The sequence below is a fragment of the Vulpes lagopus genome, chromosome 16, assembly GCF_018345385.1.
Source record: "Vulpes lagopus strain Blue_001 chromosome 16, ASM1834538v1, whole genome shotgun sequence".
Taxonomy (NCBI): domain Eukaryota; kingdom Metazoa; phylum Chordata; class Mammalia; order Carnivora; family Canidae; genus Vulpes; species Vulpes lagopus.
The window spans coordinates 53,848,846-53,874,005 of NC_054839.1; the positions used below are offsets into that span (position 1 = coordinate 53,848,846).

General features: G+C 39.0%; 1 protein-coding gene across 3 annotated transcripts in view; it reads right to left on the reverse strand.

Moving 5' to 3' along the window:
• EPSTI1 (epithelial stromal interaction 1) overlaps nt 1–17,830 on the reverse strand; it is a 91,537-nt gene extending 73,707 nt beyond the window's left edge. The window contains exon 1 of one of the 3 annotated variants that reach the window (XM_041731359.1): nt 17,389–17,830. In XM_041731359.1, the coding sequence (XP_041587293.1) occupies nt 17,389–17,516 (128 nt within the window). In that variant the 5' untranslated portion in view covers nt 17,517–17,830. The remainder of the gene's footprint in view (nt 1–17,388) is intronic. The other 2 variants (XM_041731358.1, XM_041731360.1) reach the window with 2 other exon arrangements.
• Nucleotides 17,831–25,160: the final 7,330 nt, after the last annotated feature.

Here is a 25,160-nt window from a genome sequence, read left to right on the forward strand (position 1 = left end):
GAGCTTTTGAGGACAGAAACTTGACTGATCTATACACACCCAGCCTCTGGCACAATGCCTGGCACAAAGTAGCTGCTTGATGCATGTGGGCTGAACTAAAACGAAATGATGCCACAGAGCTAGTCTGTATATTGAAGGGGGGGGGGGGATTGAGATGATGCACGTGGTCCCACAAGAGTACAAATACTGCATAGAGCAGAAATCTAGTGCAACAGACTGCAGCATATGTGTGGGGACAGTTTTAGAGGAAATACTATGGATAAACACAGCTTATAAATGTAGGGTTTAAAAAAAAAAAAACCAGATACTCTTAGAATTCTTTCTCTTCAATACAGAATGTACAATTTCAAAGGACAAATTAGCAAAGATTGAACAGTAGAGGCCAAAGTGCTGATTAACAGAAGTCATTTCTTCCTTATCTCATTATTTTCCTAGCAGCAAGACTTCAGCCTGCTTCAAACTGGGCTTTAATTTTAGACTTGTAAATGGGAAGTGTACAACCACCTTTGCATGCAAATGGGGCTGCAAGATGCCCAATTACCTAATGTATATCGGCAGACGTTGCATGTGTAGCCTCACATGCATACGACGCTATGAATATAAAATCAGGAGGCTGCTACTGGAAATTAATCCCTTGTCCATTGCATATTCTTTGTTCACCCTAAGAAAGATTTTTCAGTCCTCAATTGCCAGCACTTCATAGGAGCTTGGGAGCTGCAATTCTGGATAATAGCTGCACACTTGAATATGATGCAGTGGTGAGCCACTGTACAGAGCCTTAAAGATGAAACACAAGGTACTGGATTTAAGTACCAGCCGTGACATGACTGCACAATCCTCAATGTCCACTAACTTTAAGGTATAAAGCTTCTCACCCTACCAGGGATTTGACTCTATACAAACCAGTAGTTCTCAAACGTTAGTGTGTCTCAGAATCACCTGGAGGGCCTATTAAAGTGCAGCGTTCCTAATTCAGGAGGTTTGGGGTGGGGGTTGAGAAGCTGCATTTTTTAACAATTCCCAGGTAATGTCTATGTTCTTGATTTAGGGACCACATTGTGAGAACCATCCCCGTAGATAATTCAAGCTAGATAGATAATTCAACATTTAAACTTAAGGGGATTTAGGGATTAAATCACTGATAAACACGTAGACATTAAATCATCTGCCAAAGGTCATGAGGTTCATTAAGCGGTGATGCTTAGACTCGAACCCAGGACTTCTGTCTTAGACCAGCTGGGCATCTGCAGCTAACTCTTTAGCTCAATACAGAAAGCATACAGTAGGACTGTCATTTATCTCCAGCCTCTTGAGAGGCTTCCAAAGGAATCTACTTAACTGAGCATCTATTTATGGACTTGTGCTAAGGGGCTATTGAAGAGTGAGGAAAATATGAAAAAACAGACACCAACCAGTTTAACGGAGAGTAGACTTTAGTTTGGAACAATTTACAGAACCGCAGGAGCACACCACGAGAATACCCAAACAAGTGTCAAAATAGGATAAGGAGAGATCCAAGGTGGGGGAGAGTTACAGAGACCCCGGGGGGGGGGGGGGAATCTTCAGAGAAGTTTAGCAAGCTCAAGTTTAAAAGGTAGGTTCTAAAATGGCAAAAGAAGTACTAGGACTTTACTAAGAGCAAACTCATCGAGAATTCTGCAAGTTCCTTGGGCCTCCCCTACGCAAATTTTGTGAAAGATTGGGAAAGAAAACAAAATCAATCTGTTTCTAAAAAGATCTTACTCTACAAATTTCTTTGTTTTTTTTTTTTTTACTCTACAATTTCTAATCTGGATAAGGTTAAGTCTGATGACATCATACTAGAATCTTTTGTTTTAGGAACTGAACTGTAGTCGATCTATTGCAATCCGTGTAGCCTACGAGTACCCAGACACAGTGCAGGACCATGAAAAGAGGGAAAGAATTATCCAACCCTAAATTCAGAGCCTTTTAACTTAAAGCATTTGAACATAACCCCGGGTCAAGGACAGAGGTCCCAGTAATAAATGTTTCATGTTAGAGAATTCCTTAGCAACCTTTTTAGTAACATTTTCTTGCCTGAACATGCCAGATCTGAAACATAATATTCAGAAGAAAGAATGGCAAGTAATTGAGCCTCTATTCTTCTTACCTGCTAGGGGAAGAGGAGCCTAGGTCTAAGGATCTGCTTTTTATCTTTTATTTTTTTATCGTGTGGCAGAGTGTAACGCCTTGTTAGATACAAATATTCATCCCTTCTCTCCTCGCTTTTTCTTGACACGAATAACAAGTATAATTTATTCATGTTTTCAGCCAATTAGTTTCCACCCACAGCAAGGGCCTCTGCTGTTTTAACCTGCATGTCTTCCCTTTCAACATTCTGACTCTCAAAGATGCTGATCTAGACAAGCCCAACGTACCTATATTTAGTATTCTGGGCATTTCCTGATTAAGCAACATTCAAGCCACTGAAATAAATGTATATCTTTGAAAATGAGTTTCCTTAATTACCTCATTGAAATTTAATGAAATATCACAATTTGTAAGATTATTTTCACTTTCAACAGCGCACATCCGTGAAACATACTAGGGTAGATCATACAAAGAACAGCACAAGACAAAGAGGAAAATGTGTTCCTGCACCATAAAAAAAAAAAAAAAGAAAGAAAGAAAAGAAAAGAAAAAGAAAAAGAAAAAAGAAAGAAAGAAAAAACACAAAAAAGAAAAATATATTTAAGGAATGTTTTTCTTGTGAGGTCTCTCCTGAGCTACACAACTGCTTCTCTGGTGCTCATTCTTGCACAATTTTTATAATGTCTCATCAATAAGCACTCTATGAAAAAACGTTATGCTGAAGTTATGAAAAATACCTTGGCTGACTAAAAGTATTACATAAATATATCCCCTGGTGTGTACAAACTGCAGTAGATGTAATTTAAATTTCTAATTAGGAACAACACTGGTTTGACTGAAAAAGAAACGTAGTCAGGAGCAAAAATTCAGAAAGAGGTAGACGATTAAGTAACAAACAGATCTTTCTAAGCAGAATAGTAGACATGTAGTCTACTGTCCTGTAAGAAATTAATTTGAAATTTTCATTGTTCGAGAAAATCCTAACCTTGTGTGAATTTGAAAAAAAAAAAAAAAGGATTTTTGGTTAATCAAAAGCACTGGATAGAGATTTATTTTTTAGCTACAGCTTTCCATATTGGTTTTTCTTTTATGGCCTTCTAAAGGGGCCTCTGAAGCTTACTGTTTTAGGCCAACATGAGTCAAAACTTTTGGGTATTCAGGTTTCCAAAAGTTCTTTTATAAACAGACCATATTCCCAAGAAAAAAACAAAAACAAAAAAAAGACAAGGACAGGCTGAGAGATTCATCCTTAACCACTCCACCTGTTACACCAACTCTGATCCAGCACTCCACAACCCCAGTGTAGAAGGGCTCATGAATTCTCTTTGGTCTCAGAACCTGCAGAACCCAAAACACTGTCTACACATTCAAGAGACTGATGTGAATGAAGTGGGTCAGTTCTTTAATTCACAGCTTCTGCTGGACAGTTGAATAGACACCCAGAGGGCTTGAACAGACAGACACCCAGGGAGGAAAAGATAAACAAGAGATCACAGATCATCAGCACCTTTGTTCATAGGATAACTTTACAGAAAGTTGAAAGAAGTATATACATGCACACATCCATTCATCCATCCATCCCAGCACCCCTACGTGTAGGCTCATGACTTAGTGAGGTGGGGTTAATTTATGCAAATTAGAAAAATGTGCCCCTTCTTTCAGGTGGAAGTAACCCTACACCAGGGCACATGGTTTGGTACGTATTTCAGCTCCAAATTATCACCTGAGCCAGGTAAGTTTGTGCAGTTTACCAACCTGCACAACCATAACAGGGTAGACCTGAAAGATGTCACATTTTGTCCCTTAAAACACATATACACATATAAATGATAAAAGCTATGAGAAAAACAAGAGGGATTCACTTTAAAGATACAAAGAATATATATGAAACATAATGTTATAGAGACTTACCTTTAAGAGGCCAAAAACCAATGACAGGAGTAGAGATGGGAACCAATTTTTAGGAACACTTGCAAAATGTATAAAATTCCTTCCTCAGTACAAACCATGAGAGACTCCTAACTCTGGGAAATAAGCAACGGGCTGCAGAAGAGGAGAAGGGTGGGGGGATGGAGTGACTGGGTGACAGGCACTGAGGAGGGCACTTGATGGGATGAGCACTGGATGTTATACGATATGTTGGCAAATTGAATTGAAATAAAATATAAAAAAGAAAAAATATTTCCTTCCTCAGTAAAAATAACTACAAGGAATTCCTGTTTTCAGAACATAGAGATATCAGGTCTGGGAATTGATTTGAGCCTGCTTGCAAACTAACCTTAACCTAACAAGCTAACCTTAGCCTAACGGTAAGTCTGTTACTGTTCCATAGATGCTGGCAAAAGCCATGAGACTCGAAAAAAAAAAAAAAAAAAGCCATGAGACTCCTGGGTCAGAGACTAAGACTTTATTACTCATGCATTACAACACACTGCATGAGCATTAGCATATTTATGTCTGTTCTCTCCAACGCCAAGTCTGATGGGGGCAACATGACAGACACTGCACACACAGTGTGTTGGCATGACAGGTGAGGGACATGGTTGAGGAAACTACCATTTTTACAGCAGGTAGTAAGCAAGCTTGGTCTTGGTTGTAGGGAAAGCTAACCTCATCTTTCAAGGTTCCCAGCTACCTAAAGAGAGGAATAGTCTAGAGGAAAGAATGGTCTGGTGTGCGGTCTTGGCACACCCAGCAAGACATCTAAGAGTGGAAGAGGCCCACGCAGGACTGTCTTGTCCAACAAGAGAATATTCAGGATAAACATTCTCTTTAAGAATGGCTTAGTGATAAGGAAATGGGCATTTGCATTAAAGCCACTTATTTACCAAATGGTTGTACATTTTCTGTTATTATTATTATTATTATTATTATTAGACTAAGATCTGATTATGTCTACATGTCTTAAGCATTGCTCCTGAAGAATATCAAGGAGAAAACCAGAAATGCAAGCCATGAGGGACTTACATCTAAATCTCTGCATAGAACATTTTTTTTTTTTTTTAAGATTTTATTTATTTATTTATGAGGGACACAGAGAGAGAGGCAGAGACACAGGCAGAGAGAGAAGCTGGCTCCATGCAGGGAGTCCGATATGGGACTTGATCCTGGGACTCCAGGATCATGCCCTGAGCTGAAGGTAGATGCTCAACCGCTGAGCCACCTAGGCGTCCCATGCATAGAATATTTAAAAACAAATTTTGCCTTTTATTTCTGATTTTGGAAGAAACATATGCTTATAGGAGAAAATTCACAAAGATGTATGTTTTAAATATGGAAAAGTCACTCATAATCCCACCCTTCAGAGATCACAAATACTTTTCTTGGAGTAAATTTCAGTCCAATCTATATTCTGCATCTATTATTACACAGTTGCAATCATATCTGAAGTCAAATTGTATGTCTTACTTTCACTTATAAGTAGTTTTCCCAACTATTCACGTAACAAGCTTAATATTACATGGCTGATACTACTTCACAACATGGATATAGCATAATATAACCACTCACTTAACTATTTCAGTTGTTTCGATTATTCTCTATTATAAACAATCCTGCAGGGTGTACAAAGCATAAAAATAAAGCTTTGCACAGAATATTATCCAGAAGAAGACTCTAATAGTCCTCTAAAATCAATACTCAGAACAAGAATGTGGACTACATTTAAATTTTTTCTTCCTTTAGATATCCCATTTGCATTTCCAAAAATCCCAGGAAGTTTGATTGGGTGATTACTTTCTGCCCTCAGGCTTCACTCTCCCCAGTTCTCAAACTAGGAAGATACTGGCCCTAACCAACCATTCCTTTTCACCTCCTCCTTCTCCTTCTAACGGCACCTTTATTCAGGTTGACAACTGTACCCGGTTAAAAGATTAGAGTCCACAACCTTTTTTATAGCTATGTATGACCATCTTACCAAGTTTGGGAAATCGAAATATAAATGGAAGCCACTGAGAAGGATTTCCAGGAAAACTCCTTTAAATGGGGACAGACAGGAAAAGATTTTCAGTTGCTTTCCCCTTCCTGGAAGACTGAAGTGGTAGCTGGTGCTCAAGCAGCTATCTTGGTCAATGAGGCTACTTGACTATGAAAGACACACATCAGAAATAGCAAAGCACGGGCAGCCCAGGTTGCTCAGCAGTTTAGCTCCACCTTTTAGCCCAGGGTGTGAACCTGGAGACCCTGGATGGAGTCCCACGTTGGGCTTCCTGCATGGGGCCTGCTTCTCCCTCTCCCTGTGTCTCTGCCTCTTTCTCTCTCTCTCTGTGTCTCTCATGAATAAACAAATAAAAACTTTAAAAAAAGGAAAAAAGAAAAAAGAAATAGCAGAGCAGAAAGACAAAAGCTATGCTGTGCCCTGTGACTATAAAACCACCTCATGAGCAGTAATCTATTGCTATGCTGCCTGACTTTAAACCTTAATTCTGTTACTTTCTAACTATAATTTTGAGCAAATTACTAAGTTTTTCTATTTTTTTTGCCCATGAAATGGGGCTAACAGCTATGTCCTTAGACCAATGCTAGAAAATAAATGTTCTATTATACTTGCTTGCTATTTGTACTACATCACCCCTAGACTAACTGCCTTCACACTTATTTCATAGGTGAGAAACAAATAAACAAAGCCATCTATGCTTAAGACACCTATTTGGAGATATCTATTATATGTAATTGTAATGTAAGAATTATGTGTGTATATATATATATATATACACACACATATATATATGATACCTCTTTTATCAAATGTAATAAAACCTAGCCCTGAATCACAGTACATCTCCTTTTTCATGCTGTGACTGAATTTCTTTGCTCCAACTTCTTCCACAACGTATACGATTTAGCTTTTCTAATTGTCTTTTTACAATCTTGGTTCTGGCATTTGTCTCTAACATCTATATCCTAGTACCTGATTCTTTCCTTTGATCTGTGTCTTAGGAGTAATAAGAACCACCACATGAGACAAAGTGGTGTTGATAAATAGCTCATTAAAGATTAGCAAATAGTCTTCTGTAAAAGATAGCATGTTTCTGAGCCCAGGTTTTTTCCCTAAATTATTTATTGAGCTATAATATACTTAGGACAAACTGTACAAATCTTAAACATACAGCTCCATGACAAACTTCCTTTGAATTTCTCCAGATTCCAAAAGAATAAAGGAAAAAAAGAAAGAAGCACAATGAACTTTAGAATATGATCTGAAATTACTTATTCCCCATTTTTTGTCTTAAATGTTAAGCCTACAAGCAAAGTAAAATATTGATAAAATGAAAACCTGTATACTATTTATCTATACTTACCAATTGTTCATGTTTGGCCACATTTCTTTCACTCTCATCTTTACTCTTTCTGAACTATATGAAAGTAAGCTACAGAGTCAAGTAAGATAACCCCAAATACTTTAGCATGTATCTCCTAAAAACAAAGACATTCTCCTAGTTACATGTTAAAAACTTTTGCACCCAAAGGAATTAATATTAATATAGCATTTACTCTATATTCAAATTTCTAAATTGTTCCAACTTTTAAAATATTCTTCTCTATCCCCACTGCATCCTGGATCCAATCACAGATTACAGATGCCTGTTGTTTGACATGTCTCTATAGACTTCTAGGATGCAGGACCATTTCCTTGACTTTTTCCTGCCTTTCATGACTAACATTTCTGAAGAGTCCAGGTGTGATGGTTAATTGTATATGTCAACTTGACATGGCAACAGGATACCCCTGTACCTGGCTAAACACTATTTCTGTATATGTCTGTGAAGGTGTTTCTGAAACAGGTAAGCATTTGAATCCATGGTCTGAGTGAAAGCAAGCAGCCTTTACTATTATGGGTGGGCATCACCAAACCCACTGAGGGCCTCAACAGAACAAGGAAAGCAGAGGAAGGTTGAAATCAGTCTTGACCTGATTAGCTGAGCTGAGACATGGATATTATGCTCTTGATGCTCCTGGTTCTCAGGCCTTCACACTTAGAGGGGAATGTACACCATGGGCTCTATTGCTTTTAGGACTTTAAACTACACACTGGCTTTCCTGAGTCTCCAGCTTGCAGATGACAGATCATGGGATTTCTCAGCCCTCATAATTATGTGAGCCAATACTTTATAGCCTGATAACAAATTTCTTTATAAATATATATATATAAAATAATACTCTTCACATATAAATATATATAACATATAAGCATATTGCATATTTATATAATTATAAAATATTATATATTATTATAATTATACTCTATTTTATAATTTGCATATTTTATATATAATAAAATTTATATATTTATATATTAAAATTCATTTATACATTTTATATATGTGTATATATATACTATATAAAATCTATTAGTTCTGTTTGTCTGGAGAACCCTGACCAATATACCAGGTAAACTGTCTTATAGAATTTATAGAACACTTCACACTCTGGATTTGAGAAAATGATGATTAGATGTTCAAGTCAGACATTTTGGGGAAGAGTACTACATAAAAGATAATATCCAAGATTCCAGTGTGAGAACAAGGGTTGTTTCCTTGCACAACTAAATAATAACACAATGTGAAAACAGTACCTGCCTATAGGATAGCAAGCAATCCCACTTTAAAATAAAGATTAGAAAGAGAACATATCTTCTCCTGCCTGCTGCCTTCCATTAGCAATAGAAATCAAAAGGCATAATGGCTCTGAGACTTTCTACTTGGCATAAAGAGTCAAAGAGCATAACCTCCACTTTAAAAATAAAGATGTCTTCCTATCAAACTAGTTAAAGTGTTTATCTTTAAGGATTAGAATTGCAGGGGACCAAAAAAAAAAAAAAAGAATTGCAGGGACTTTTACTTTCTATCTTATTTTTGTAATGTTTGAACTTTTATAACAAGCAGATATGACTTTACTTTTAAAATCAGGGGAAGATATTCCAAAGGTTTTTTTAGTGAGGAAATATTTAAAACAAAGACTTCAAGCAGAGGCTCAGATTTTCCTACAAGGTTAGGTAGCACAGGATTTCCACTCTCTCTGGTGCCATAGCAAAACAAACACGGGGCCATATGAGCCCTTGAGTTTTAATGATGATAAATGTCTTTCATTTTTCTATAGGACTTTAATGGACTCCCTTTTAAGTGTTCATATTTGGGGGGGGGAAATTCAAACATTACAGAACAAAAGAAGATCATCATTAGCTGATTCTCTGATATAGAACAGACCTTTCAAATGCAGTCTTCTCCCTTTGATGATTTTTTTCCTGTTAAGCTTTTGTTTCAGATTCAAATAGATTCTGAATAGATGCAATTAACCTTAACAATATGTATAACCTTACAGCACTCTACTGACTTTGAATTAAATAACCTTACTATGTAATTGAACTAAGTTTCTTTTTTCTCATTTCTGCTCTGCTTCTACTGAATATTATAGGTATTATGTGTTTTCATGCTTTCATCATCCTGTTGATTGATTGTTTCACTGTATCAGCTGTCAAAGACTTTCTGAGAAAAGCCCACTCATTTTTGATATTGTATTTGAGCAAAAATGATTGCTCCCTAAGACTTGGCAGACTGCAAATGCATTCATACTGAGGAGTGAAATCTGGTGCAGAAAAGTTAGAAATTCGTCTAAACAGAACCATAATTTCTACCCTCCTGTATAAACAGGAAGATAAATTGGATCTAAGCAAACCAAAATGGCTTTTCTTTCCATCCACTCCAGCAATCTCTTCTGCCATGCACAGAACTACATTTTTCACAGTACACAGGTAACCCACTAATGGGTCATGAAACCAATTTAATGGGTTTATTTTTAACGAATGAGTCTAGAAAGCCTCAGAGTGCATCACATACAGTAAGGGTGAGAGCTAAATTCTTTTTTCAGTTATATATAAACTCATATATGCCCACACACGTCCTTGATCATGAATGTCAAATGACATTCATGCTTGCTTACTCTAGTCTATGGTCAGAAATCTGAAAGATCACCAGGAAACAGATGTTGTTTAGGTTGTTCATAAACAAGGATGGTGAAAGAACTGTTCTAATGCAAGCCCACCAAACTGTCATTTAAGAAAAGCAGCAGAGACCAGAGAATCCCCACAGAAACTGCATTCATGTAAACCATTTCTCCATCCAGAGAATTTTAAAGCTGTAAATGTCACATTACTGTTTCTATAGTGTCACTCCCTTTAGTCTATAGAATTCTTATTTTCTTGATGTGAAAATATGACGATTGATGGGAACTTAGCTAGCTGTACTACCCCTTCCTCCTCCAGCTGCATATCATGGTCAGGATCTAGACTTTGGTAGATAGAACCAGCAGCACTCAAACCTGAGTCTATCACTAAAAAAAAAAAAAAAAAAACATGAGACCTTGGGAAATCACTTAATCCCTCAAGACTCGGTTCTTCAACTGTGGAGTGGCAAAGAATTTATGATGATGAGAAAAAGGAATTCTATGACGCGTAGTTCATGGTCTAGCACTTGGTTAAGAGTCCCAAGACATAAGAGTTCAAGCTATTGATTGTTATTTTAGTTTTATTCTCTTGGGGTACCCAGTTTGACTATTCATAAGGCATTTACTTTAAGCTACTACAGTATTGGAATGCTTTGCCACATTTTTCATTTCAAAAATAAGTCAAATAGAGTTCTACTGATCAGTTTGCTAGAATATAGTGATCACTGAGACACCTAACAAGCTCATTGAGCCGTATAATTATCATTAAGAGTTAAACACTATCTGTTGTTTTACAAACTTTCTGAATGCTTATGAGCCTCATCTGAAGATTGAGTTATAGCCCTCTAATGAACAGCCATCTATAGTGAGCCGTCAGGAAGATTACTCATCAAAATCAATCATAGATTTTCTCTTTCCATGTAGTATTATTTCAGAGCGCTAAAAGGAACTTCGTCATTATTCAGCTCTCCATCCCCAGGGAGGAGTAATAGCCTGATGCTTTCATGCCATTTAACATCTATAGGCAAAAGCTTATTTTCTCACACTCATGTGAGGATTCAAAAGAGAAATCTGGGGCATTGCAGTGAAGACGAAATAGTGAAAGCAGTTCTTACAGGCTCTCATAAGTTTGTAAAAACTTGTACTTAATTTAAGACTATTTTATGTGGCTAGTTTGGATTGAAATGAGCTAAGTCAAGAATGACATAAGAAGTTTTGATGATCTGTCTTGAACATAAGACATTATACTTCAGGATTCAGAATATATTCAACAATTATTAGATAGTGATGTTCATAAAAACTGAACATTATAACAATAATTAGTTTATCATACATTCCACTTTATATCCCACCTTCTAGTTATAAAATGTTTCATACTAATGTAGTACAGTGCTCTTTAAAGGGAAAAGAGAAAAATCAGGAATTGGCCATTAATAAGAAGTCTTGCCAAGCTATCCTTTATTCACCCTTCACTGTCCCTTGAGACTTTGAGGATGAAGGGAAAGAAAACTATCAGTTACCAGAATTCTTTCTTTCCCTGGAGCACAGCAAACTAGGGGAAGTTTTGAAGTTTGAGTAAGGAAATAAGTAAACCAGGGCCCCAAAGAGAGGAAGTTAGAAAAAGGAGTGGATTTCCCCAGTACAATTATGTAGCACTTCAACAGACATAGTGTCTAAGCTGTTGTAACTGGGAGTATGATTTATCTAAGAGGCTGTGTCAGTTTGGGTCCTCCAAAAAGAAGACATCATGACAGGATTAGACATGGAAGAGGTTTACTGGGAAGAAGGCTTAGGAAGGATAAAAGGGGAATGAGCAAGGGTAGGCTGTGAAACCCTCAAGAACATGAACAGATCTGAAACCTAGGAAAGCAGAGACGGGAGGGGGGATTGAGTTGGGAAAAGCCTCAGACTGACGTACAGTTCTGAGAAAATCTTGGATAGTTCAGTTGAGGAGTCTTCTGGCAAAAGCTGCCCAATTGCCCAATAGAGGAGTCCCACCTGGGCCAGGAACAGGCTGACACTAGTACCTTGGAATGTTCAGACACTGGCTGGAAGAAGACAGAATAAGGTGCTCTCAGAACAGAGGGTAATGGACAAAGGGGTTGCAGCTGGGCCCTCAGTGGACTATGCTTCCCACAATAAGTTCTTTTGAACATCTGAATAGCAAGTTTCCCTGACTGCCACAGAGGCTGTATAAACTCCTGGGGTATAACAAACTATAAAAACTTACTTTGTCCCTGGTTCCTGACACAGAGCTCCAAAAAATCTTTGGGATTCCAAGTGATAATAGTGTTGATTGTATGTTAATGAGGTGACCCCAGAATGCTTCAGGATGGGAGCTATTTGCCAGAAAATCTAACCACATGATTAGAGGGTTAGAACTTTCAGGTCTGCCCCTTGAACACCTCTGGGGAGGGGAGAGGAGCTAGAGATTGAGTTCAATGATCAACTCAGTGGCCAATGATGGAATCAGTTATGCCTGTGTAATGGAGCTGGAATAAATATTCTTGAACGAGGATTGAGGACCTTCCAGATTGGTGAGCACATCAAAGTGCCGAGAAGGTAGTCCACCGAGACAGGGTATAGAATTCTGTGCAACACTCCACCTCCGTATCTTGACCTATGCATCTTTTCTATTTGGCTGGTCCTGAGCTGTACTCTTTATAATAAAACTATAATCGTAAGTACAGCAATTTCCATGATTTCTGTGAGTCGTTCTAGTGAATTATCAAACTGGGGGAAGAGGCATCATGGAAACTCCCACATTTGTAGTCAGGCAGAAGTATGGGATAGTTTGGGGACCCCATTTGTGGCTGGTGTCTGAAACAGGGGCAGTCTTGTGGCATCGGGCCCTAACCTGGGGGGTCCACGCAAACTTTCGGTAGTGTTAGAACTGAATGAAAGTTGGTTGGCGTTGGAATAATGCATTTGATGTCAGAAAAAAACCCACACAGCTCCTAACTATCCTGTAGATTGTAGCTCAACACTTGGGAACACTTCTGCTCCCAAGACTGCCTCAGACCTTGGCTTATGAAGTCATTCCTGTAATTATCTAATAACTGTTCACCCCAACAATTAGACTATAAGCTATATAAGGGGCTTATCTTCTACTGAGTAGTTATTTCCTCCTAAAATTTTAATTAAATATCCAGAGCTAGAGATCCTGTTATTCTAGGGTTGTTATGAGGCCTGAAAGAGTTAATATACATAACGCACTTTGACATACTAAGCATTACATGTGTTTGCTATTATTATTGCTCTTATGCCTCTTCAGTTCTTAGTATAAAGTAGGCCGCAAATATTAATTTATATACAAATTCAGCTCACCTGATGCAAACTGTACGGCAAAATTCCACATTATAGGTTCATTTTCAGAATATCTTTTTATTTCCTTGAAATGGCATCAAGCTAAAGGACCACTTCCAAGTATGATTATAGGCTAGTATTTCAATGAAGTGAACGCTGTGTTGCTATCACAGACAAGAACCTATTGCCCAGAATTGGGTAAAGTCAGGTGAAAACCCCCCTCCAGAAAAAGCCATGCTTTAATCTTGTATTTATCTAGATGTTACATAAGTAAGTGTGAGATATTTGCAAAAGAGCAAAATATTGAAAGGGAAAGTGAAGGTAAAGTGTTACTTTGGATTTGAAGTAAGCTTTGGATAAGCTTTTTTTCTCTTTCAATCTGTGTAGATGGCTTATGATATTTAAGGACAAGAGAAAAACACCAACTAAAAATAATTGGGAAAGCTGATACGAATTAGCACTTATAATTACTTAAATCCAAATATAATCAAGAACACAGACTTGCCTTAGAGTCTAGTAGAGGTTCTCAGAAGTAATTTAAAATTTTAAAACATTGCCTTTAAAAATATCTATTTATATGTAAGAAGGTGTTTTAAATCAGTGTATTTTTACAAGTACAAACACTCCACTTCAGGGTGACAGCATACTTGATCAATAAACATTTGCTAAATGAATTCAAGGCTATCAGGACCCAATACTTACTGGATATTTCCTTTCTGCCAGGCATGATGTTTTATGCATACACACACACACACACACACACACACACACAAATAAAGAGCCTCTCAGAGATTAGTATTATTTCATTTTAAGTAACGAGGAAACTGAGGCATAAAGTATTAAGCACCATGTTGATGTTCAGAGAGCAAGTCATGGCAGAATCAGAAGGTGGGCCCAAGTATGGCCTCAAAGCCCATGCTCCTATGCCTACACTGGTGCTTCCCTAAGGAATTAATGGAAGGATGCATACAATACAAGGTTAAATCTCAATCCTTTCTCATATAAATAAGCTCATATTGAGGGTGAACAAATGAAGCTTCTTAAGCACTTTATCCTTCCTTTTTATTTCCCAGAAAATACTGTAATTCCTCTCCAAAAATTAAAAACTGAATAAATTAAACCCCCTTCTTAGTAGCTTTTAATGTGTGTATGTGAATTTTACGAAGATGTTATTTACCAGGCAACCATTTTCCTTGGTTTTCCAGTTCCCCTAAAGGAGACAAGTGGGAATAAACAATAGATAGAAGTTAGTGAGGGAGATGTAGGAATTCAGAGTGGTCCAAACAGGATCTTAGATTTGAAACACCTAAAAGGGAATGTCTCCTATAATGCTCTACTTATTGCAACTGGTTCACAGTTTTAAAAATAAATACATAGGGGTAAACTGGGTGGCTCAGTCGGTGAATCCTCCAACTCTTGGTTTCAGCTCAGGTCAGGATCTCAGGGTTCTGGAATCATGCCCCACGTGGGGGTCCTTGCTCCATGTGGAGTCTGCTTGAGACATTCCCTCTCCAGCCCTTTTCACCCTCCACCCCTTGCCCCCGTGTCTTAAATAAATAAATAAATAAATCTTTAATAAATGAATGAATCAGTTCTGGGAAAGCTGCTGAACTCTCCTACATACTCTCTATTGGTAAAAAATCACAAAATAGTATGCAGTGAGGTCTTCAGGTATTGAGACCAGGACAATTAATTAGAAAACATCCCATTTCTGAACAATTTAGACTGGCAAGATTCTGAGATAACTTAAAATCAAATAAAAACAGATTCAACCACTAGTATTTAGGAATTGATGTGAGCTTGCATCTAAATGATTATATCTAAGTAGCCACTCTTTAATAAACAGACACATAAAAGGAACTCATAATCAACATGAGACTGTATGCCCATGACCTCTACTACATTAAATGCTACAGCTGAGCTATAGATGACTTGAATTAATGAATGTCTATTGTAGCAAGACATCTCCCATTCTGCTAAGAAGAGAAATGAAGTAATCTCTAACTGAAATCACCCAGGTTACCCACTCCATCTAAGGGTAACCCCAAGCCAAATAATATTAAAAGCCCGAATAATATTAAAAATATTTATGAATTCTTTCAAAATTAAGGGATGAAAGAAAATCTACTGTTTATTGGCCATAAGGTTATACGCTATTCCTTAGCAACCGGCATGTCTTCCATGTGACTAGAAGTTGATGGAAAAAGGGGAACTGAAAAAGAAACCACTTGCAACAACTCCAATTCACAGAGGCAGCTCTTCAAAGGCACTGTGTACCCCATACTATTGTGTTAAAGAAGCTTCTTCCACTGAGAGGAAAGAGAGGATCACTGACAAGGCATAAGAAAATGTTTCCAAGGTACCAAATGTAGACCCTGAACCGAAGACCAAGATAAAAATTACCTATAACAGTTCTTGTGTAGAACACCTACCCACCAACGCCAGGTCGGGAAATCCTGCAGCGGCTCTGGACCTCACCAAGTCCTACTTCCTCTGGTCCTAAGAGGTGGTTTATCTGGGAACTTTGTTGAGATGGAAGCTTGCTCCCAGACACAGCATATGAATCTCCTACACCCTAACACATTCCCTCTCTGCCCCTACCCTGGCAGCGGATATGAAGATACCATTTAGGGCACTGATCTTCTAAAACAGGAAGGAAAACATTTTTTTTTCATACCAGTTAAGAGTGTGAATTCTGGAAATACCTGGAAAGCTAGTAAGCAGCTCAGGCCCTTTCTACACAGGTCTTTTCCACCCTGTAGCTAGTCACAAGAATCAGGAAAACCATGTTCTTGAAAGGAACAGGAGCTCAGATTTGTAGTAAAGAACCGCAGACAGGGCCCACTCAATTTACAAGGTAATAATTCCTGATTGCTTTTGCGTAGGCAAATAAGCCTGCATGCTCCCAATCAATGAAATAAAATAAAAAACTAAAATAAAATAAAAGAACATAAAACAAAATAATAAAATAATAAAATAAAACAAAATAATAAAATAAATAAAATAAAATAAAATAAAATAAAATAAATAAAATAATAATGATAATGATAATAAATAAATAAAATAAAACAAAATCATAAAATAAAATTATAAAATAAAATCATAAAATAAAATAATTAATAAAATAATAAATAATAGATAATAAATAGTAATAAATAAATAAAACAAAATCATAAAATAAAATCATAAAATAAAACAAAATAATGAAATAAAATAAATAAAATAAAATGTAAAATAATAAAATAAAATAAAATTATAAAATCATAAAATCATAAAATAAAATCATAAAATAAAAAAATTATAAATTATAAGTTATAGGGATCCCTGGGTGGCGCAGCGGTTTGGCGCCTGCCTTTGGCCCAGGGCGCGATCCTGGAGACCCGGGATCAAATCCCACATCGGGTTCCCGGTGCATGGAGCCTGCTTCTCCCTCTGCCTGTGTCTCTGCCTCTCTCTGTCTCTCTTTGACTATCATAAATAAATAAAAAAAAAATAAAAAATAAAAAAAAATAAATTATAAGTTATAAATCATAAAATAAAATAAAATTGTAAAATAGAATTATAAAATTATAAGATAAAATAATAAAACCATAAAATAAAATAAAACAAAATTATAAAATAAAATTATAAAATGAAATAAAATTATAAAATAGAATCATAAAATAAAATAATAAAATAATAAAATAATAAAACAAAATAATAAAACAAAATAAAATAAAATCATTTTTAAAATTTATAAAATTATAAAATAAAATCATAAATAAAATCATAAAATAATAAAATAAACAAAAAATAAAATAAAAAATAAATAAAATAAATAAGATAAAATAAAATAATAAAATAATAAAATAAAATAAATAAAATAAAAAATAAAATAAAATAATAAAAAATAAAAATAAAATAAATAAATCAAATTAAATTAAATTAAATTAAATTAAATTCAAAACAATAAAATATAACCAAAACCCTGCGTTTTTGGTCTCCAGCTCCCAGCGGCCGAGAGGCGCCTGCGCGGGCTCCAGTACTTACGGGCGGCGGGCGGCGGGCCCGGGGCTGTCCTCCGCGGGGCTCCGGGGCGCCCCCTCCACGCCGGGGCGGGGACCCTGCGGCGGGCCGGGCTCCGGGCGCGGCCCGCGGGCGTGGGTGCGGGTGAACATGGCTCAGGTCGGCGGTCCCGGGCGGCCACGGCGGGAGGGACGCGGGCGGGGACGCCTGGGGAGTCTCGAGGGCGATCCCCAAGGGCTTTAACAGCTCGAGTTTCGATTTCCCGGGGCCGCGCCGCGCCGCTGGCCCGCCCCCCGCCCCCCGCCCTCCGCCCTCCCCCGGCCTCCCGGGCCTCCCCGGCCTCCCCCGGCGGCGCCCTCTGCCCTTAGGGCGGGCGCGGGCTGGGGCCACGCGGCCTGGGGGGCTGCGGAGGGCGGGGGCGGCTCCCGGCCTCACCCACCGCCACCTGGGAGCGTGGAGGGACACCTGTCCTCCGCCGCCCACACCTTGGACGCGAGCAGCACCAGGGGACCAGAGCCCCGGAAGATGCTTTCGGGGCGGCTTAACAGGCCGCCCTGATCTGGGGTTACTGCTGGATATTTGAGACCGTGAGCGGTGTGTATGAACCTTCGGACGCCAGAGCTGGGATGAATAAGTAAATAAAACCATCTTTTTTTTTTTTTTTTTTTTTTGAGATTTTTATTTACTCATTCATGAGAGCCAGGCTGAGAGAAGCAGACTCCTTGCAGGGACTCGATCCCGGGACTCCAGAATCACGCCCTGGGTTGAAGGCAGACGCTCCACCGCGGAGCCACCCAGGCGTCCCAATAAAATTGCCTCTAAACAAAAGTTTTTTTTTTTTTTCTTAAAGATCTTATTTTATTTACTCATGAGAGATACAGAGTGAGAGAGAGAGGGGCAGAGACACAGGCAGAGGGAGAGGGAGAAGCAGGCTCCACGCAGGGAGACCGACGTGGGACTCGATCCCGGGTCTCCAGGGTCACGCCCCGGGCTGCAGGCGGCGCTAAACTGCTGAGCCACCGGAGCTGCCCCAAAAGCTTCCCTTTTATCGATAAGGACTGCTGTTTGGCTGTTGCGCAAATACTTTCAAGGTAAAGGAAATGCAAAGTGAATTCAAACCCCTCTTCCCCCCCCCCCCAAAAAAAAAGCCCAACAGTGACACAAGCACTTATTTCACCTGCACCTTGGTGGCATTAGCGTTTCTTTACATGTCTCCTACCATGCTGGTTGTGGGAGGCAAGAGACGGCTCTCATTTTTTGTACAGCCGGCATTAGGATAGTCGTGATCACCCCCAAGACATCAGGATCACCAGGGAGCTTTTTAAGGGACGCCTGGGGGGCTCAGGGGTTGAGCCTGCCTTGGGCCCAGGTCGTGAGCCCATCGAGTCCCATATCAGGCTCCTTGCAGGGAGCCTGCCTCTCCCTCTGCCTGTGTCTCTGCCTCTCTCTGTGTGTCTCGAATGAATGAATGAATGAATGAATGAATGAATGAATGAATGAATGAATGAATGAATGAATGAATAAATAAATAAATAAATAAATAAATAAATAAATAAAATTCTAAAAAAGAAGAATCACCAGGGAGCTTTTTAAAAATATGGATGCTGGGCAGCCCCAGTGGCTCAGCGGTTTAGCGCTGCCTGCAGCCCAGGGTGTGATCCTGGAGACTCAGGATCGAGTCCCACAACAGGCTCCCTGCATGGAGCCTGCTTCTCCCTCTGCCTGTTTCTCTGCTTCTCTCTCTCCTCTCTGTGTGTTCTCATAAATAAATAAAATCTTAAAAAAATAAAAATATGGATGCTGAGACTCACCCCCAGATCTACAGATACAGTCTTGCAAATCCATATTTGAAAAAGTCCCCGTACCATAGTTGGATGTCTTGCACAGACCAGGTGTGTAAACAGTATTTCTTGAATGTCTGATGCCTTTCAGCTTGTCCAAGGATTTGCATTTCTAACAGGTGTCCCGGAGATACCAGTGGGACCAGCCTTTGAGAGGGCTGCTATGGGTTCATATGGAAGGTGCAGAAGGTTTTTCAATAGGGCAGTTATGTAATAACATATTTGAGAAAGCTCTGCCAGCAATTGTGAAGGCGAAACTGAAAAATGAAGAGACTGAAATATGTGAGATAAATTAGGAGCCTGCTTGCTATAATCTAGCCAGGAAATACAGGCTTCAACGGAGGCAATACTACGTGAAATAGGAAGCAGGGAGCAGAGTCCAGACATCCCAAATGAAAGGCTAACATGGTGAGATTAAAAAACTAGATGCAGGGATCCCTGGGTGGCGCAGCGGTTTGGCGCCTGTCTTTAGCCCAGGGCGCGATCCTGGAGACCCGGGATCGAATCCCACATCAGGCTCCCAGCGCATGGAGCCTGCTTCTCCCTCTGCCTGTGTCTCTGCCTCTCTCTCTTTCTCTCTGTATGACTATCATAAATAAAAAATAAAAAAAAATTAAAAAAAAAAAAAAAAACTAGATGCAGAGGTGCCTGGCTGGCTCAGTGGGAAGGGCATGCAACTCTTGATCTTGGGGTTGTGAATTCCAGCCTCAGGTTCGGTGTAGAGATTACTTTAAGAAAATAAAATCTTTAAAAAAATACTTAAACAAAAATAACTAGATGCAGAAGGGAACTGAGCTCCAGAGGTAGTAAAGACAGATGGGGAGACAGGTTTAACAGTACTCTGAAACCCCGCTCTGCCACACACCAGCCTCATGACCAAGGACAAGTCACTGATTTTCCCAGAGGCCCAGTTTCCTGGTCTGCACTACATGGAATGAAGTTATGATACTTACTTACTTACCTTGTGGGGAACTGCACGGAATAAAGAGATCATCTACGCTGGTGCTTCTCAAATGGAGTTGGGGTTGATTTTTGCCTCCAGCAGACATTTGGCAATGCCTGGAGACACTTTTTTTTTTTTAAGATTTTATTTATTTATTCATTAGAGACACACACAGAGAGAGAGAGAGAGAGAGAGAGAGAGAGAGAGAGAGAGAGAGAGAGAGAGAGGCAGAGACACAAGCAGGCTCCATGCAGGGAGCCTCCATCCGGGTCTCCAGGATCAGGCCCTGGGCTGAAGGCGGTGCTAAACCACTGGGCCACCGGGGGCTTCCCCTGGAGACACTTCTTATTGTGAAGCCTAGCAGGGGGTCAGAGTGTGTCTCCTGGCATCTAGAGGGTTCAGGCCAGGGATGCTGCTAAATATCCTGTAATGGACAGGACAGCCTCCCAGAACAGAGAATCATCCTGCCCAAAAAGTCAGTAACACTGAGATTGAAAAATCCCGATCTACACAATTTGCCTAGTTTAGAGTCCCAGTAATTTAATGGTAACTATAAGGTTTTCACTTTGCGTGTGGGTAGAAGGCAGAACCATTCATCATTAACCAGGAAGAGGGACAGGTTTTTGGCACAGGTGAAAGACCTTGATTTGGAAACTGTTGGGTTGCAGGTGCCTGCAGGGTGAGAAAGGCAGTTCTAGAACCCACCAAAAAGTGGAATCTGGGTGGTCTTTCTGGAGGCAATCTTCTTCAAAATGTCACCTGCTGGGAAAATACCAGCAAAGGAGAAAGCAGTTGTTGTTCGGTGATTGGATTCAATTCAAAGTTTGAATAAGGGAAAAATGGTTCCTCTGATGGAGCTAGTAATAACACGGACTTCAGGAATACACTTATTTATTTTATAACCCAACCATGTAGCATACCAAGGTTTTAAACGTGAGATAGAAATTGAGGTAACAGGCAAAACCTGAATTGCTTGATCTGTTCATTTCTCATTTTGCTATATTCTCAGTGTTAAAAAAAGTGACTATGATTTATTATTGCAACAGACTCCTTTAGGATACTTGCGAGTGGTTATCTGCTTGTGCATCACATATGCTCCTACTTAATGTGTGTGTATTTGTATGAGAATATGGGCTGGCCTTTTACCAGAGTTGCTCAGAGTCGTGGGCTTCTGCAGCAATGGCTGGTGGAGAGAAGCACAGCGAGTGGAGAAAGTTCTGGATCCCCACCACTGTCTCAACCAGAGTATGTTAGCTCTTATCTCTTCCATGTACTGGATTGCTGCCTGATTCCGTTTGCACAAGAGTGGCTTTAAAAGTTCAATGAACCAGGGCAGCCCGGGTGGCTCAGTGGTTTACTGCTGCCTTCAGCCCAGGGCTTGACCCTGGAGACCTGGGATCGGGTCCTATGTCGGGCTCCTTGCATGGAGCCTGCTTCTCCCTCTGCCTGTGCCTGTCTCTCTCTCTGTCTCTCATGAATAAATAAATAAAATCTTTGGGAAAAAAAACAAAAGCCTGACGAACTAGATAATTCTAATAAGCCTGTAACTGGATAATTGCCTGTATGTTTTAAGGGAAATGAAGGAATCCCTAAAATCTGGTGAGATTGTTAAATTGCCTGAAATTTGGCCAATTAGAGATTCCTTTAGGAAATGGTTTTCTTTCAATATGTAACAGCCTCTGGGAAATAATCATTTATTCATTCCTTTAGGTAAAGGAGTTTAAGCAAAAGATATTTTGGGGTGGGGAAGAGGGAACCTGAGAGAAAGAAAAGGAGGATTCAAAGGGATGTACACAGGAATATGTTGTAAAATGAGATATTGATAGGGAATGGCAATTCAGGATTACAATGAGTTTTAATCTAAGATAAGATTAAAAATAAGATGAAATCAAAAAGAAACTTCACCAATTTGGGCTAATGCTAACATGTCCAAGTATGTCCTTTATCTTCCAAGGAAATAAATGAAAACATATATCTGATTTTTAAATTAGCTGCCTTCCATCACTGTTTCATTACTGTGAGTAAATACAGAGACATAGATTCTTTGCTGTTGTTTGTCATTAAGTATCTCAATGTGAATCTCAGTTTCTGAAAATTCTAAAAGTCATGCTTCCTTAAATTTGATTCTGCAGTGAAAAGTTAAATTAAGCCAACAGATTGAGGAAGCAGTTATTTTAAAGCATTTATTTCTCTCTTCCAACAAAGGAACAATGTAAAACTCACCTACTACTAGGCATCTCCTCATTTTAAGTGTGTGTGTGTAAGTGTGTGTATTTGTATATAAGCCTATTTATGTTGTGGCAATTTTATATTCTTTAGGAATTCTTTACATTTATGCCATAAAATCATGGAATGCTACAATTATAAGTCACCTTAAGTTCATAGAATAGATGTTTATTGAATGATAAGCACAGACTCCTAATCTGTCCGACCCAGGAACTACAGGGGGGAGCAGATAGACCTTATTTTGCTAACTCCACATTTCAGGCCGTCTAGCCACCTCATTTTAGATAGTAGGAAACAGAAACTTAGAGAAGTCACGTGGCTTGTCAGTATTGTGTAATAGCTTAGTGGCGGAACCAGAACTTGAATTTAGGTCTCCTGAGCCCACGTCTAGCTTTCCACATTTTGGAAGATGATTGTGACAATATATATCTTTTGACAAAATCCAGAATTTGGAATGCTTTTCATTTCTTATAATTTTCCCCATGAGCAACTATGTATTTTTTTTTCCAAAAACAGTTATGTCAAAGTCTCTAAACCTATTAGAATCAACAGTAATAAAAACCATCGTGCTCCAGCACTCATCCCTATAATTCCATGGTCAAATAATCTTTATAGTGACAGTGCTTTATACAACTTGTCAAATTTTCATGAATAGCAAACATGCTAAATTTGGGTTAGAATTCCTTTTTCTTTAACAGCATTAAAATACTGAGCTGTATAGTGAGCATAAAGAATTCTACTGGGGAATGGAAAGACGTACATTTGTTCTCTCTGTTTTTCTGATGATGAGTACTGTTGCTTGGGGAAATGAGGAGAAATGTGCTTTCACTAATATTTGCTATCTTCTGGAAGGTGGCTTGCATTATTTTATTGGTAAACTCAGATCTGAGGCAAGGGTAGTGGCTTCCATCTGTGGGTTCTAACATTGCAGAGTAGCTGTCACAGACCTCTGCTGGCTGCAGGGATGAAAGGAATCTCCCTTAACTGGGGAAAGTTCTGAAGACTCTTGTCAGTGGCATGGGAGAGAAATTCCCCTGAAAGCTTCCTTTAGCTGTGACAAATGAATCAAACAGAAACTTTCCACAGCACTGGCCATTTTGAACCCCACCACTATGCCTTTTCCAAAAACGCTCTCTCTTAGGGAACTCCTCATCGTCCTGATGTTTTAACTCTAAGCCAGCTCCTGCGAGTATTCACATCCTTTGTAAATATGGCCAGGTATGTAAGAGAAAGCGTAGTGTGGGGGCAAGGGGCAGAAGACCTAAATTTGAGACCTGGCAGAGACATTTAAGAATTTTGTGACCTCGGGCAAACACTGAAACTCTCTCAGGTTTGGTTGCTTCATTTGTAAAATGGAAATATTAATCATAATAAGACCAGCTGTCCAATCTACCTTCAGGGGTTTGTGATGGCCAAATGAGATAACATGTATGAAAGTGGTTCGCAAATTGCACCTTGATGCCAAATAAATGGAAAGCTGTGTTGTAGTGTTGGGTTTTTTTTTTTTTTTTGAGCTGTCAATGCAAGCACTTTATATATGTTTTCTAATAATACTTAAATTTGTAGTCAAAGAGTTCTTAACTTTAGTTCCAGCAGCTCTTGGCTTTCAGTTGCTAAAACATTACAGAGCTACACCCTCAGTGTGTTTTATCTTGAAATCTCTTTCAGAATAGAAATAAAGCTGTTTATAGTTTTACCCAGCAATATATAAATACCTGGCACAAGAGTACAGTCCGCAGTGAAACTGGAACTTGGTTGGCATAACTGGAAGGCACTGAGCACAACATAGACATTTCATGACATTGCTCCATCTCTAATGTCTTCTGGAAGCCAACAAGAGTTCCATTTCTGTGGATAAAACCTAGCATTCTCCTATCTGACTGACTCCTAAAAAGGAGCCATGGCCTTGTATGCTTCCAGGATTGTGATTGGGGTTGAGTGTCCCCGAAGGTACTCCACAGAGGTTAGAGTTCAAGACCCTCCTGAATAGTCCTCAGAGGCCAGCCAACCAATATAGCTCTTATTCCTGGAATTCCAGTAAAACAATCTCTGACAGAGGGAGAGTCATAAAAATGATTACAATAATGAGGATAAATTCAGTCTGAAGAGAGGGAATGATTCCCATGTTATCCATCCTGGATTTGTCATGCAAGTTTCAGGCTTTGTCAGATCGACCTGTGTTTAGATCTTGGCTCTACTACTTATAACTGACAGATGTTGAGTGAACTTCTGAACATCTCAGGGCTTTGATTTCTTCAACTATGAAATGAAAATGAGTTACAGAGCTACCGAACCTGGTTGTACACATAAGGTAAGCATAAAGTGTTTAGTATCACATATCCAACATAGTATACTGAATAAATACAGTGATTAATACTATTTAAATTCTCAAAAAATAAAGTGAACTGGGCAAAATACTTGAACAAGTACTTTACATTAAAAAGATATCCAAGGGCAGCCCTGGTGGCTCAGGGGTTTAGCGTCACCTTCAGCCCAGGGTGTTATCCTGGAGACCCGGGATCGAGTCCCATGTCGGGCTCCCTGCATGGAACCTGCTTCTCCCTCTGCCTGTGTCTCTGCCTCTATCTCTCTCGTGAATGAATAAATTAAATCTTAATATATATATATATATATATATATATATATATATCCAAGTGGCTAGTAAATATATGGAAAGGAGCTCCACTTTATCTATCATGGGGGAAATGCATATTAAAATTATAGTGACATACCTCCATACACTCAACAGAGTTACTAAAATGAAAGAAAAAAGCTACTGTGAGAAC